This window comes from Heliconius melpomene, chromosome 9 (assembly GCF_056956725.1).
Source record: "Heliconius melpomene rosina isolate 202511_hmr_F chromosome 9, ASM5695672v1, whole genome shotgun sequence".
Lineage (NCBI taxonomy): Eukaryota > Metazoa > Arthropoda > Insecta > Lepidoptera > Nymphalidae > Heliconius > Heliconius melpomene.
In genome coordinates this window covers 8089270-8105052 of record NC_140397.1, presented here as the reverse complement: position 1 = coordinate 8105052, position 15783 = coordinate 8089270, and the positions used below count along the sequence as shown (strand labels likewise).

At 32.7% G+C, this 15783-nt stretch overlaps 2 protein-coding genes across 2 annotated transcripts; one reads left to right on the top strand and one right to left on the bottom strand.

The window, feature by feature from the left end:
• Nucleotides 1-340: 340 nt before the first annotated feature.
• LOC146536449 (calcineurin-binding protein cabin-1-like) lies at nucleotides 341-6344 on the top strand. Its single transcript, XM_085190243.1, has one exon. The coding sequence runs from the start codon at nucleotides 455-457 to the stop codon at nucleotides 6275-6277; it is 5823 nt and encodes a 1940-aa protein (XP_085046369.1). The 5' UTR covers nucleotides 341-454; the 3' UTR covers nucleotides 6278-6344.
• A 335-nt stretch (nucleotides 6345-6679) lies between these two features.
• Nucleotides 6680-10103, bottom strand: Unc50 (Unc50 RNA binding protein). The gene is made up of 6 exons (XM_085190241.1): nucleotides 9689-10103; nucleotides 9164-9229; nucleotides 8743-8863; nucleotides 8024-8160; nucleotides 7627-7716; nucleotides 6680-7361 (listed from the first exon to the last, which is right to left on the bottom strand). The coding sequence occupies exons 1-6, from the start codon at nucleotides 9927-9929 to the stop codon at nucleotides 7225-7227; spliced, it is 792 nt and encodes a 263-aa protein (XP_085046367.1). The 5' UTR covers nucleotides 9930-10103; the 3' UTR covers nucleotides 6680-7224.
• Between the last annotated feature and the right edge of the window lie 5680 nt (nucleotides 10104-15783).

The following is a 15783-nucleotide window of genomic DNA, read 5'->3' as shown; positions in this document are numbered from 1 at the left end:
TCAGTGAAGTGTAAACTATGAATTATATCGTAGAAACTATAATAAATAAAATTATTTCTTAAGATACTAAGTTTTAATTTCACTTATGTTTTAAAAAAACAATAAAAATGTAATAACAGATTTTAAATAAATTGGAAGCCAAATATAGAATCATTATAAAATATATACATACAAAAAGAAAGAAAAAAAAACAAGAAAATTCCAGTCCATTTAAAGATCAAATACACTTGATGTATATACTGTATTTAATTTAATATTGTAACTTCTTTTTTATTTAATAATATTTAAGAAAATTATAAGTTATAAGTCCTAATCCTAATATCATTTGACATTTGTTATTATGCCAGCCAGCTGTCAGTGTTTGTGATTTGTGGATATGCCGGACGCTTTGTAAATGTAAAGAACTATGTGATTATTGTAACACTGTGTATTAAATTTAAACTAAATAAAGAAAATGATTAAAATAGCAGCAATTAATATTGAATCCGAAGAGAGCGGATCAGAAGAGGAGTTCTATAAAGAGGCACTAGAGCAAATAGCTTTTCAAGAGTATGCAAGAGCTCTAGAGTTGCAAAGGAAGGGAAATGTCGCGGAAGCTACACAGCTTTTGAAGGATTTACTAAGCACTGAACTGTTGTCTGATGTACACAAACCAATATCTACGGATGAACAAGTTTCACGGCCCTTATTCAATTTAAAATATTTGTGTTACAAAAATCTTGCATCTATGTTACAAAGTGTTGGCGACTTAGATGAGGCAATAAAAGCTTTCACCGCGGCATCTGAACTTGACGAAACTGATATTACTCTCTGGCATCGTCTAGGAGAGGTAAGCATGCAGGCAAAAAATTATGAAATGGCTTTATATGCATTTCAACGAGGAGTTGAAAGAAATCCCCGTCACTGGCCATGTTTGGATAAAATGATTATTCTTTTACTAGGCCTAAAGTATAAAGAACACTGTATAGCTGCAATCCATGATGCTTTGCAACTTGATCCTGGTTATATGAGGGGACTTGTTTATAGAAGACACATTTACACAGTTTATAGACATATGAGGGAATATATGTCATACATTAATCCTATTTATATTTGGAATGAAGCTGATGATGAGCCAATAGATGAGTGTGTAGCCGAAAAATTAATAAAAGAAGCTGAAGAAATTCAAGAAATATCAGCACAACAACAAAAAGCTGAAGAAATTAAAACTACTATTCCTAAATTAAAACTAGAAAAATCAATTAAAAAGTATAGTTGGAAATCTGTAGGTGATTCATTAGTTCATATGCATAAATATATAACAGAAAAGGGTTTTAGTCACGCCTCACATATAGACATAATTGTGGAAAAGGAGGAAGTATGTGAAGAACTAAATGAACTAGTGGAGCAAAGTGTAGCTGATAATGAGAAAGCTTCTGTGAGAAGAAGAGGTAGTGCCATAACAGCACTAGAAAGATGGGAATGGTGTAATAGACGTAAATCTGGTAGAAAAAAACTTGACAACCAGGAAACTCTTTATGATAGTCTTTATAAGTTAGTACCTCTTGATTTAATGTTGGAGTCACAGAATAAAAAACAAATTAAAGAGTCATCCCTAGACACAGCAAATTTAGAAATGTTTTTTGATGACAAAGCAAATGAATATGAAAGTGAGGAATATTTTGCTAAAAATGCAGAAGAAGAAGATGTTAAATTATTTTTAGACAAACATATGGAAAATACAAAAGATATTATTGATTTATTGAATAATTATCTTAGTATATTAAGCGTGAAATACAAATTAAAATGGCCAGAGGGTCTGTCTGAGGTGTATGTGGAAGCAAATAATTGCTACAACAATCACATTGATATTCCAGCATGTACTGATGATAATCATGACAGCTTAGTACATTTTGTATGTGTTAATTTGTTAGCACAAGAATTTATGGTTAATGAAAAATTAAATTTGACATCTGATAAAGAACCGACACATGAATTAAATACTGTAGAATCTATAGAAATAATAGTGACACAAAAGCCCAATATATTTTCTGGTACTGCCGCCTGCTTAGAAGTGATGCTACGATGTCTGTGGCTTAAAATACACATACATCAAGTGAATAAGTGTGATGATTATATGCTAGAAGGTCTTTATCAATTATTGGAAGAATTTAACGCAATGGGTGAACATCATAACACTTACTGTCTTAATCTTGTTAACTTTACCTATAAATCAAATATCCAAGAGAGTTTAATTTTAAAAAATATAAATTCTTTACAGAGAAATACAAAACTAGCTGTAGTTAAGGACTTATACAGCCAGAATAAGTATGATGAACTATTGTCAATTCTTATGGAATATTTTGAACAATGCAAAGAGGTAGCCACAAAGCAAGATGAGAAAATGTCTTTAGATTTTGCAACTCAAGTATGTCTCATAATTGAAAGTTTCTGGGCATTAAACAAGGTTGACTCCTGTCTAAAGTGGGCATTTATATGTTTGCATGAGTCTCTTGAAATATATTTTATAACAATATCAATTACAAAAGAAAATGAGAAGTGGTCTAGGGCCATGAACAAAATACTATCTTGTATAGAACACATCCTTGATACTGAGGGAATATCATCTCTGGATATGGTATCAAGAAGTGAACTGAGTCAGGGAATTAATGACTTAATAAAGATAGCTAGTCATCAAATAGAAACTACTTCATCTTCACTACCATTTGATACTATTGCTCCATGGATTATACTTCATTATATTTTACAAAGAGAAGAAGATGAAAAAAAGAATAAAAGGACTGATGGCAGTGACCGGTCAATTGTAAACAAAAATACTGTTGCATGTGATGAAGTACCAATTCCTTTACAAATTTTGTTTACTGCTCACGAGGAATTAGGTGAGAAAACTTGGTGTTGCCATTCAGAAGGAAAGCTACTCTATTTTATTCTTGACAATGTAGTGCCCCGTCTTCGATCTCCAATACTTGCCAAATCTTTACAGCAAATAAATCGATGTTTGGAGCAGTGTGTTTTTTGTCTTTACGGGCATCCTGCAAAAAAGGCCAAATCAAAAGTAATCGATCACAAGGCTACTTCATACACTTTAGATTGGAAAAGAGCTCAACAGATTTACGAAATATTTCGGCCTACTGATATGCCTACATTGATTGGTAATGTGTCTGCTATTTCAAGTGATACAGAGACGTTATTTCAACGCATCTTGACTTTATTGCCAACAGAATATGATCCAGCTAAATATGTCATAGAAACTGAAAAATATATAAACTGTGTAGAGGAGAAGCTGCCATCGGTTCCTCCATTGTTACCATACAAAATGAGGGACATATACTTCTTTTTAGGGGATTATTATTTTAAAAAGGAAGATAATGAATTGGCAATAAAATATAATGTAATGGATGTGGTAATTAACAATGACCGATTTTTATCTTGGGCTGAAATAGCTCTTGCTAAAGCAGCTATTATAGATAATGCTTTGAAATTATATAAAAATTTTGATGGTGAAGCTGATTTTTTAAAAACTGCGAAGTCCACTATGCGATGTTTCAAGCGATCGGTAAACTTAAATCCTAGAGTTTCTTACTTATGGGTGGAATATGGAACCTTTGTGTATCGAGTGCACTCATTTTGTTCGAGATTGCTGAAACAGGCTAGTGAATCGCTTAGTATGGAAGAATTTAGAACACTTGAAAAACAAAAGGAGGAGTGTTTGCGTATAACTAATAATTGTTTGACAGTTGTAGAACGCTTGAATAATAGTACAGATTCTGATAAATCTGATAATTGGTTGTTATATTATACGCTAGGAAAGGTAGCAGAGAAGAGAAATGAGGCTCCATCGATTTATCTCACTTTTTACATGCAAGGGGTTAAAAGTTTACAAGAAGCGGGTGCTATATATCCATCAAAAATCAGTTACAACACACCACCACACCTGAGTATAGAAGTTTTAGAGCTTCACTATAGAATACACGCTTCTATTCTTAAATATATTGAACAGCACGAAAATAAACGAATTTCGACATCGGTAGGTAAAGTGTTTATTAGATGTTTGGAGGAATGGCAACAGGGGCCGTTCAAAAAAAAAATAAAAAAATATAATGAAGAGAGTGAAAATGAAACAAAAACAGAAGTACAACCATCTTTTCAAGCCGCCAATATTTTGAAACGTTCTATTAGCGACGCGGGTGAAAAGGACAATCTCGAAGCAAAACGATTAAAATCAGAAGCAGCTCCAAAAAAGAAACGGTCAGCTTCGTATGACACTGAATCTCATAAGGATTCCATAATGACACCCGCAGTTGATATCAAAGATATGAAAGAAGTCGAAAATGTTATTGCAGATCCTAATCCTGATGCGTCGTCGACTTCAAATGAGACAAGTAAAGGAATGGATTGTTCAGAAGAAAAGAAAAAAGATATCGTTTCTGAAAGCAATGAGGTGAATAATGACAAGCAAGACGAGAGTTCTAGGTCTTCTACATCATCGTCTTCGTCAGGATCTAGTGATTCCTCGTCAGACAGATCTAGCGATTCTAATGCAAACTCTGATTCTTCGAGTAGATCTTCAGAAGATATAACCGAAGAACAAATAAATAAAATAGTTTCTGAGTGTCTCGATTCGCTGGAAGACTGTGCAAGTCGTTATACGCCTCACTATAAAGCTTTATATAGACTCGCACATTATCATTTTTACTCAAAGAAAGGTAAAAATATTGAAAAATGTAGAGACTTAATGTTGTCTGCTTTTGTTTCAAGATCAGGTCAAAAGATGCCGGGGTTGTTTAGTAAAGGAAGATCTAATAATTTCTTTAATAATATTTGGCGCTTCCCTTCTACCGACGTAGAGAAGCCCGGAGGTTTCGCTGCTCATATGAATCGCTCAGTGTTGCTGACTTTAGAAATATTAAAGGAGATAGATGACCATAAAACTTTATTAGATTTAAGCTTACATTTGCGAAAAAATCCAGAAAAGGATAAAAAATATTTGCGCGATTCTGATAGAGTTGATTTGGCACAACAAGCATTTTCATTGTCAGTGCAATCTTTAAAAGGACAGGTTTTCAGATTCAGTCAGCAAGCTGACTTAAAAAGTAACGAAGTGGAGAGACAAGCTCTAAAGAGTCTAATGTTTGATATTTACAAAGCGTATGGCAAAGTGCAAAGACAACCGAATTCGAAACAACTAATCAACTTACTCGTAGATGCTTACAAACTCATAATAACAACTCCTGTTACAGAAAATATGAATTTAGTTGACCTTAGCATGAAATATAGTCAGTCGTTAAAGCAACAGGCAACACAAGTGGCAAGTATGGATAAGATTCAAACGTTACCAAAGAAACAGAACATAAAATCGATTGAAACAGCTGAAAATCGTTTGAAGCCTGTTCCACCTCAGTCAGTTCAGACGAAATCAGATCCTAAACCTCAAACGACGTCATTACCGTCATCATCGTCGGTTTTACCAAAAATACCAGAATTATCATTCCAAGACTATTTGCCCAACTTTTTAAGCGATCCTTTGCTCACTCAACAAGCATTATCGTACATCGGCAACATGAATGCTCTGGCTAATTACGCGTCTCTTCAAAACACTTTGCAGTCTACTTTCCAGTCTTCATATCAAAATTCATTTCAGGCTGAAATCTACCGACAGTATTTAGAGAATTACTCGCCGTATGGTAGTATGATGCAACAGAAAAAAAAACGTGGCCCCAAGCCTATGAAAAGGTCTTTATCTAGTGGAGTTCCTCAGGTAAAGCCGAAGCCGTATCCGATGTCTTTACCATCGACGACAAAGGCAGCGCCAACACCTGTTATAACCAGTCTTCAGAAATCGATATCTACCCCGCTTACTCCTAGTATGGGCACAGTGTTGTCTTCATTGCCGCCATCAATGACCGCGAGTTTGTCTTCTTTTGGAACTTCTAGCAAGCATACGAATCCGTTAACATTTGCTCCTAAAGCGCACATACCAAGTTCAAGCTCATCAGCTTCTGTTACTTCAAAGGCGCCGACGTCCCATAAGCAGGTCAGTCCTGGTAAAACACTACAGGAGAAGCTATTAGCTGAAAGATATAAGGCTCAAACCACATCTAAAGTTATCCCACAAGAGATTAATGCTTCAATAAGTAGACTTCCTTCATCTCTAACAATAACTAAAACATCTGCGGCAAAACAACCGCTGGTTCAAGGAAGGAAGCCGGAAGCGAAAAATGACATAAGACCGAACCCCATTTCATCAGATGTGGTCATTGTGTTAGATGACGATTAGTATTTATTATCTGTATTTATACGTTTATATTTATGAAATAAAAGTGAAAATTAAATCAATTTTAATACGATTGTTTTTCAATTATTCAATAAAATACATTAATATTGAAATACTTTGTATTTTGGTTATTTTAAAAAGAGAGTGCATTAAACAGTAACATTACTTTAATTATATTTTACTATGATAATAACTAAATTAAAAAATCATAAATTAAATTTGGTTGTTGATTAGAGTGGAAAGATTTTTTAAATTAAAAATCAATCCTTTAACACTTTTGTAAATAAACATCAATATTTCCCAAAATGATCAATTGGAAAATTCTATAAAATTTATTTAAACATTTTCATATTTAAAGCAAACTTACTATTATCATTAGATTATGTAATAGTAAATAAAAACAGGTTTACTAATTTATAATTAATTTATTTATTAAATTATTAATGACACTGTATCAGTCAGGTTACATGTACAAGTGAAACATAGTATATTTAATAACTATGATTTATTTTATATACAAATATTACATATTGACGTTCCCAAGCAATAGCCTCGTAATTTTAGTAAAAGTAAATAGTATACTCCATTCTCAACTAATTTCTCTACCGGTCATTTTTTTCGCTTCACGCTGTTTCTCGCAATAGCCTATAGAGGGAACCTGGGTACCAAGTGTTAAGACACTCCATTCTCATTAAGGCATTTCCCCAATTTCTACCAAATTCTAGAGGCATTGCGTGGTGAGTGGCGGAACTCATCGCCTCGCTTTGCCTTTGAGGCGAAAATTCATTAAATCTTAATATTTTTTAATTTCTATTATATTATAATGTTAACTTTTCAACGAAAAGACGTTTAATAAAATACCTAAAAACATAATTATAAAGAAAAACCGTTTGTTATTGCTTAAGAACCTATATGTAAGTTTACTACATACTACATTTACAATACCATTACTATAGAATTCTATATTTATAGAAGTCCATTAACATATTACTTAAATTCCATCCTGCAATCAAGGTACCAAAATATAAAATTATTAAAGCAGGCAATGGTAGAAGAAACACTCTAGCGTTTTTGATCATTGGTAAATCTGAAAAAAAAAAAAGTATTAACTCTATTTTTATATTTATTACTATCGTACAAGGGTTTGAATATCTCTACTCCAGGAAATGAAATATTTATTTATATTTATATTTTCATTTCTTCTCTCTAGTGTCGAGGCAAAGAGCGGCTTTGGAGTTCTGCCACTCAACACGCAATGTCTTTAGAATTCGGCAGAAAGTGCCCTTCTGTGTGTGGGATACAGAGTGAAGCTGATTTGATTTTCATATTTATTGACATATTGATATACTCACTGCTATATCCTAAGAATGTGATGTACATATAATATATGATGGACGCCAACCAAAATGTATTAGCCACAAAGCATGATAAGAAATTTAGGTCTGAAAAAAGAATGAACAAAAATTATATAAATTATGTCGCTTGAACTGAAATTTATTAATAAATTTGTAATCGTTTCGAGATATTTATTCTTTTTCTCTATTGCTTTTATTTTTCAAAAGCAAATTTTAAAATAATAACAATAAATACAATGAATAACAAATTAGTAGTAGTTTTGTGACATTTTTCTTTTTTCTATTACAAAAGTAAATGTTAAATAAGAATCTGACTATTAAATATAGTTAAAATCACAATAATTTAGATTTCAAAAAAACCTAATTTTGTGTTTTAAATCAACATATAACTTACTATTAAATATAATAATCTGAAAGAAGTGTAATAAAGACAGCGGCGGAAAAAAAGCATTGATGTGTACGTCAAAAGCGTACCCCCACTCGACATCTCCCCCAGCACCATCTATCGCTAAGTATTTGTTACTGACATACCTGAAATATATATTATTTTTAAAATATTATCGCGCAAGTCAACCTCGAGTCTTTGCCTTGGTGCCAGAGTGAAAAAATGAAAATATTAATAAATAATTATATTATTCTACTTCCCCCAAGTAGGAATCAAAACCACAACTGTGGAGCTACATTCACATTCTTGTGTCCTTGCGCCACGGCAATCATTTTGCTGTAATATATGTATACCATATCTTATTATTTTAATTTTTATTATCAAAAATGAAATGACCCTAAATCAACATTAGATGGTTTGGAATCAAATGCAGAATTCAAAATGATGCACATATTAAAGAAATATTTCAACGTCCTGGTTGGTTTGTGTCGTGCTATGTTCAAATTTATATATGTTTTACTTAAATTGGATACAGATTAACTTAACCAGGATGTCCCAAGAGGTGTGGGGATTGGTCGGTTTCCAGGAGGCATGGGTTGGAGTCCCGCTATGTTCAAATATTTATATGTTTTCTAAATAAGTATTCGACATTTATTTTCAAGTCTAGTGGTCTGTATGTAATTTCATATGTATAAAATAATTAAAAAATAATAAGAAGATTGTCTTACCAAAATATTGTGGAGACTACAATTCCAGCTCCAATAAAGTCCACAAATACAACAAAAAGTACAAATAATATTAGTTTTGTCCAATTTAATCCCATAGCTAAAGCAAAACATATTGAAGATACTGAAAACGTAAGAAAACAAATATTATGTATATTTTTTTACTTTAGACTTTTTTATATTCATATAGGAAATAGGCAGAGGGTACAAAAGAGTAGTATTAAGACAACCTGTTCAGCACACTATGCAAAACATTATGTTTATACCATAGCAAGGAAATGAAAATATTTAATTTTCCTGAGTGGGAATCTAACAAGGCTGGTAGAGTGTATGCCTCATTTACAGACAGACACTATCCTCTCACAAAGGCCTCAATAATATTATATATTTTTTAATATAATTTATAATGTACTGCTTTACTTACAGAACAGCCATACACTTAAGAGAACTAAGAAAGCAGGATCATCTCGAGCAAATTGTGATTTAGTATCTGAAGAAGAGTAATCACTTAAATTATTTTTATATTAATGGAAATATGCCAATAAAAAAGTAAAATAAATCAAGAATATTTAAAAATTTTCAAAAGTTCCATAATATAAAAAATTCAATAAACAATTTGTTTTAATAACATTTAAATTTTAACAGTATTTCAAAATAATTTCTATAATAGATTATACATTTAGTTACATATAAAACCCGAACATCAAAAATGTATTTCTACTTGTTTTCTAGAAATTCCTGTCTCCATTTTTTGCCTGAATTGTGTTTGGTTTTCGACACTCAATTACACGCTTTTGTTATCAGAGTAGGAAAATGATATCAATCAGAGTTCAGGACAAACCTATAACTATTACTTTTACGTCAAGTAAATAAACTGTGGAAATTATTTTAATATTTTATATAATTATGAATAATTGAAATAAATATTTTTGTAATTAACTTTACTTACGTTTCCTATAGTTAAAATTTCTAAACACTTTTTGTGGGGATACAAAAAGATAGACCATTTGCCAAGCTGCAAATTCAAAGTCCATTTGATTAAATTTAAATAGCCTTCTAAGATATTTGTATCGTTTGACTGCAGCACTAGCTGTGGTGGGCTGATAGTTGGCTGGGGCTGGTAAAGGAGAAGTACTCCTCGGGTAATTCGAGGAAGTGGAAGGAGTAGGTGAAGTTGAGTATTTCATCATGCATGCAGATTCACCACATATAAAAAATAATATTATTCAGTTATTCTCTATCTAACTTTCTCTTTGTAAAGATGAACAACTTATAAATCGATTATTAATTGTATTAAATTAAAACTGTGGAAACTTTGTTTTTTACACATCACGTCATTCTTATAATGCCACTTTTTTACGTCAATTTCAATGTCATTTTGACATTATGGTCTATGGATCGTTAGCTTAGAAGCTACAAATAAAAAATAATCAGCGAGTAAGATGAATAAGTAATACTTCCACCAAACAACATGACTTTATTTAAGCCGAAATTAAGACAATATATCTTGTCTATGTAATAGTAGTTAAATTTCATAAAGATTTACTTAACCGAATTAAACAAATGTTAAATTAAGAAGAATAATAAGGAATTAAAGTAAATATTAAAATGATTTATTTTTGTAATAGTTACTTTGTTATATTAACATTAAATATTTTTGTAACTCTAAAATATCATAAACCATTATAAATTACGATGTGAGAATGATATATTTAAAAGGAAATATAATTATAGTCTATCTATACTAATATAATAAAGCGGAAGAGTTTGTTTGTTTGAACGCTAAGATCTCTGGATCTACTGGTCCAATTTACTATGTTTTTGTTTTATATAAAAGCTGCATTCTTCAGAAGTGCTATAGGCTAGGCATTACATTACACCTATATACTAAAATATTAAAATACTTTCTAATTTGACATGCAACTTATTCGGCCATGTTAATAAGAAACGTCGCTATGCGACCGTTACCGCGACATTTTGATATTCATCTTTATGAAATAAATATAATAGTCACTTTTAGCATTTTATCTAGATTGAAATTATAGTTTACTGTACAACATTCTAATAAATAATTAAGACTGATTTGAAATGACCTAGCCTTCGGGCGGCATAGTATGACCGACGCGAACGGGCAGATGACGTTGATGGTTTTATAAATTTTTATACATTTTCGAACTTTATTTGCTGTTTATAATTAATTTAAAAAATACTTTGGTTCTCTTCTTATTTTATTTGATATTGCTGGCAAAAGTTATCCGGTAGGTGGTGGTTTTAAGGTACTTTTTCTAATATTAAGAATATCTATATAATTAGGTTTCAGAAGTGAAATATGAAAATAAAACTATACAACACTAATGTTACAAATACAATCTTATTTATTAAAAATCTAAATAACTATAAACTGAAGTATAAATAACTAGAAACTTATATAAAACACCAACAACATTCGAAAACACATATAGGTATTTACTCAGTGTTAATTATAGCAGCTCTTTTAACCAATTCACATTATTTATTAATTAAAACATTTAAATTACTTTATAACTTGCTAATAATGATCTATTAATAACCTAATAACAAATCACATCGACTACAACACGTGTAACCTCAAGTATATGAGGGCCAAATATGTCCTCCCGCTTAAATTAGTAACTTAATAACAAAATGAAAAGAGCGGGAGCGGAAGACATTGACAGTGACATTGACACATTGCAGTACTATATTTGACAGTTGACATTTGTAGCACAGAAGTCTCCTAAGTCGGCCATTCTGACCCTGCGTCGTCCCCGACGTAGCTGATCCAGTTGCCTGATCACATGCTGGTGCATCCCGATTAGCCCCAAAGTCATCAGCGTCGTTTCATGGCTGTATTGATGAAAATTCTACAGTAGTACCATATTCGCTGTCTTCATCATCTAAAATTTTAAGTTTATAAATGTCTAAACATTACAACATAAACGGATAGGCAATCAAAATGTACAGACAAAAGATATGAAAATAAAAAGTTTTGAGAGCTCTCATTTTTAACCCTGTAAAATCTTCATATCCAAGTATGTTCAGTCCGGTGCAGCAAACTCTGGAACCTGTGAACAGAACAGTCAGAAGGCGTCCCCTCTGTCTGCCAGGACCAAATGTCCATATAGACGTCACATGGTCCACAAAGACCAAACGTCAGCAAGGACCAAACGTCCACAAGGCCATAATGTCAGCAAGGACCAAATGTCCACCTTGACCACAAGGACCAAACGTCCTTCAGAGCCACATGCTCTTCACAAAATCTTTCAGGGCCACACACCCGTCAAAATTTCTCAGGCCATATGCCTCATCAGACCAAACGTCTGATGCAAGTCAAAGTCAAAGACAAAGTCAAAGTCAAAACACCCAACCCAACCCCATATCTGTGCCCAAAGGGACCACACATCTAATAAATAAACTGCCACATTACACCAGTATTGTACACTAAGCCCCACCTTGGTTGTCAGACAAAAATTAAACAATTAGAAAAAGAATTAATGGAGGAAGAGAAAAATAAAATGTCGGTCTGTATGTATGTAAGCATGTAATGATTTAGAAACAAATTGTGCTAGACAACAAAGCAAGAATTAGTGCAATACAGTTAAAATAACTTGTCAACGAAAAAGGCAGTACAAATTTCCAGTTACTAATCCCCATGCCATTGTACCATGTTAGAGCTCCTCGAGTGGTTTAACTACCACCTCTCAATAATTAATTGCCTCAGTCTTATAGAAGCTCGGCCTAACCTGACCTCTATTTATAATTCAACCAACATGTTCAATTTCTGTTGAAGTAATAAACATATTCGAAATTTTATGGGAAAATCGGTTTTTTTTTTGAGTATTAATAGTAACTGAATCCCATCATAACGCATTATCAACACGTCATCAACATATTCTAAAACATGACCACATTCAATATGTGTTTACATAAAATATGACAACATTCAACACATGTTTACATAAAATATTCATAACCACCACCACCACCAAATTATCCGTGTGTGATCATCAATCAAAGGGAGAAGATAGCTTCCTCCGACATTCAACCCTTTCAGTGCCCCACAATCAACACATATCCAGTCATACACACTTTGGATTGCACCCGCCAACACACATACAACACTCCTCTCTTCAAGATAGCTGACAATTTTATGTACTTTAAGCTTTTCCCCACCCCATATAGAAGATAAGCATTTTCACATATTTACCGTTGTTTGCACATTTAATGGCACTGGCGATCGAATAATGTGAAAATTTATTTATTATGTACATAAGAGAATCCAGCTAATAACTAGTGGTACATTAATGTGTTGCCAAACGCTGAATGTGCTGACAGACACTTCAATACAGACACATTTCACACTTCAGACCAGGACAGACACTTCATTCTAGTCCATTGTTTACTCCTCACTAATTAAGTTGTCTGAAATTGTCTCCTATATCATAAACGATAAATTATTATTTAAACATATAAACATAAACATTCTTCTGGTTTCAACTTCCCATTTTAATTTGTTTAAAATAATTCAAATTCCTTAACCTCATAATAGTAGTACACAGAAATCTTTTGCTGTAATAATCCCTCCCGCTAATTACTTATATAGCTATTAATAGAGTTCATTTCAATTTCTCAGATATTTTTTCTAATAATATGTCTCTACTTATTATTCTTTTTGATTATTTAAGCTTATATTTTCTTACTAATTCTATTGAGAACTGAAAATAATATATTTAATAAATATTCTTATAGTTTAAGTAGGCGTAGCCGCGTCCGGGTCCACTAGTGTAATGTAAATGTAGTGGCTTTATAAAGGTAGGATTTTTTCTAATAAGTTTTCCAAAGATATATCAGCTTCACACTGTATCTCGCACACAGCAGGGTAGGCAAAGGGAACTTAGTGTTAAAACACTCCGTTCCCCACTTTCTGCCAAATTCTGGAGGCATTGCGTGTTGACTGGCAGAACTCAACGCTGCGCTTTGTCTAGACAGCAGAGCGAAGAAATGTAAATAAATATTTCATTTCCCCGAGTGCCTCTACGCCACGGCTGGCCTGGCTGGCATGGCTACACATATAAATAAAATTAAAGTATTTGTTGTAGTATTTCAAAAGTTCTGTATTTCAAAAAAAACCTGAACTCTTATAGGATAACTGTATTTGCCCATCTGTCAAGACAATTAATATCAAGATCAGGTGGAATCAGTCTATGGTTTCATGGTAGAGCACAGAAACATTAGGCTTCTAAGTCAACGCAATCAAAATATACGAGCATTTCATTTAGCTATTGTATATATGGATATATGGATGGATATCGATTTTGCTGCATTTTGTATGAAATTCGCTGCTTAATCAAAACTTATAGGGCTCTTCCTGTAAACATTTATGTCTACACTTATGAAATTTGACACGAAGTGACAATTTACAATATAAATAGATAAGAATTCAAAAAGTGACAATTTATAGTCATTATATAATAGGTGTTTATATATACATTAAAATAATAAATTTGCAGGTGTATACACTCATGTAAACTTGAGCTTAGTTTTTTAGGTAGAGGAAACTAGTTTCCGCTCGAATTCAAAACACACAGATAGAGTGTTGCGTTGCTGTATATATCTATGTTTGCCACTACCAAAATTTAAAATATCTGTAAAAAAAATTCTAACAAGTAAAGCTTATTACACTGTTCAAGAATATTTAGAGGATAAACATGTATGGAATTAATGTCTATTGAATGTCAGGCAGGATAGCTGCCAGCTAATGTAATAGTAAAATATACCATTGACTTTGAAAAGAGCAACTGTTGAGTTTCTTGCCGTCTCTTCTCAGCAGAACTGCCTTCTGAATCGGTGGTAGCTTTTTGTTGACATGTACATGCGATGATTCAAAAGTGCTTTTATAGTTTATTTGAATAAAGAATATTTTGAATTTGAATTAACAGAGTGGGGAAATTATAATAATAATTGCCCAGAGAGGGAACGGAACCCACAACTGTCGCGCCTTTGATCAGACGTCGTACCACTGCGCCACATAGGTATATAGATATGAGCGTGGAGTTTCCAATACTTATTTATGACACTTATATTTTATAGATTCCCAGTATTATTTTAAATTCGTTATAATCACTTATGCGCGACTAGCGGCTTTGCCCGCTTGGACTACTTACACGAGTTCAATTAAAAATTAAATTAAGTAAATCAGCTACACGCTGTATCCGCACACAGCAGGGAAGGCAGAGGAAACCTAGTGTTAACACACTCCGCTTTATACTTTACGTCGAGTGGGAATGGAACCCACAACTTGGAGCGTTTGTAGTCACATGTTTGTGTTTCTGCGCCACTGGCCTCAACTCAATTGATACGTTTTTTGTATAATTTATTTACTGGCGATAATAGAATGAGGTACAGTTACAGCATAAATAAGTTGTAACAAGCGTATAAGAATTTAAAACGCGCGAAGCGCGTGCCAAGTTCTGGGTTTCAGAACTGGCGAGCAGCACCGTGTGTTATTTTACACGAACCATTTGAAGCCACTTTTTACCTATTGGTAACTCAAAAATTATTCCACCTAAACCTATCATATTTGGCTCAAATATTTAGACCCCCTACCTGTATACGTGCATAAAATTTCATAAACACAGCTCAAACAGTTATTTAGATAATGACGTCCAAAAATCGTTAATGTTTAGGGGGGTGACTGACCTATAGACCTTAATGTTAACCAAGTTCCAGATGACCTGGAATGGTGAAATTTAGCATCCGGTTAAGTAATTGGGTGTATGTAAAGGGAAAAATCCGAAACTAGTATTTTTTTAATATTTTCTTATAATTTTTCAATAAATAGATTCAATTAGGAACATTTACTTATAGCGCCTGTATTGAAAGCATAGCAATCAAAGTTCGTGATAATTGATTTTTAGGCTTAGCGCCTGCCAACAAAATAAGAGCAATGCATTATTTATATATGTTGCTTTAATTTATGTCACACGTTAGTAAATATTTTATTTGTTTTGTAGACTAACTTCACTA

Excerpts from the sequence above, each read along its gene's own strand:
- Unc50 (XM_085190241.1), bottom strand. The coding sequence starts at position 9,929 with ATGATGAAATACTCAACTTCACCTACTCCTTCCACTTCCTCGAATTAC. Across the intron at positions 8,161-8,742 it reads GTAGTCTCCACAATATTTTG|GTATGTCAGTAACAAATACT; the intron begins GTAAGACAATCT and ends TATATATTTCAG. Across the intron at positions 7,717-8,023 it reads TCAGATTATTATATTTAATA|ACCTAAATTTCTTATCATGC; the intron begins GTAAGTTATATG and ends TTCTTTTTTCAG.
- LOC146536449 (XM_085190243.1), top strand. The coding sequence starts at position 455 with ATGATTAAAATAGCAGCAATTAATATTGAATCCGAAGAGAGCGGATCA.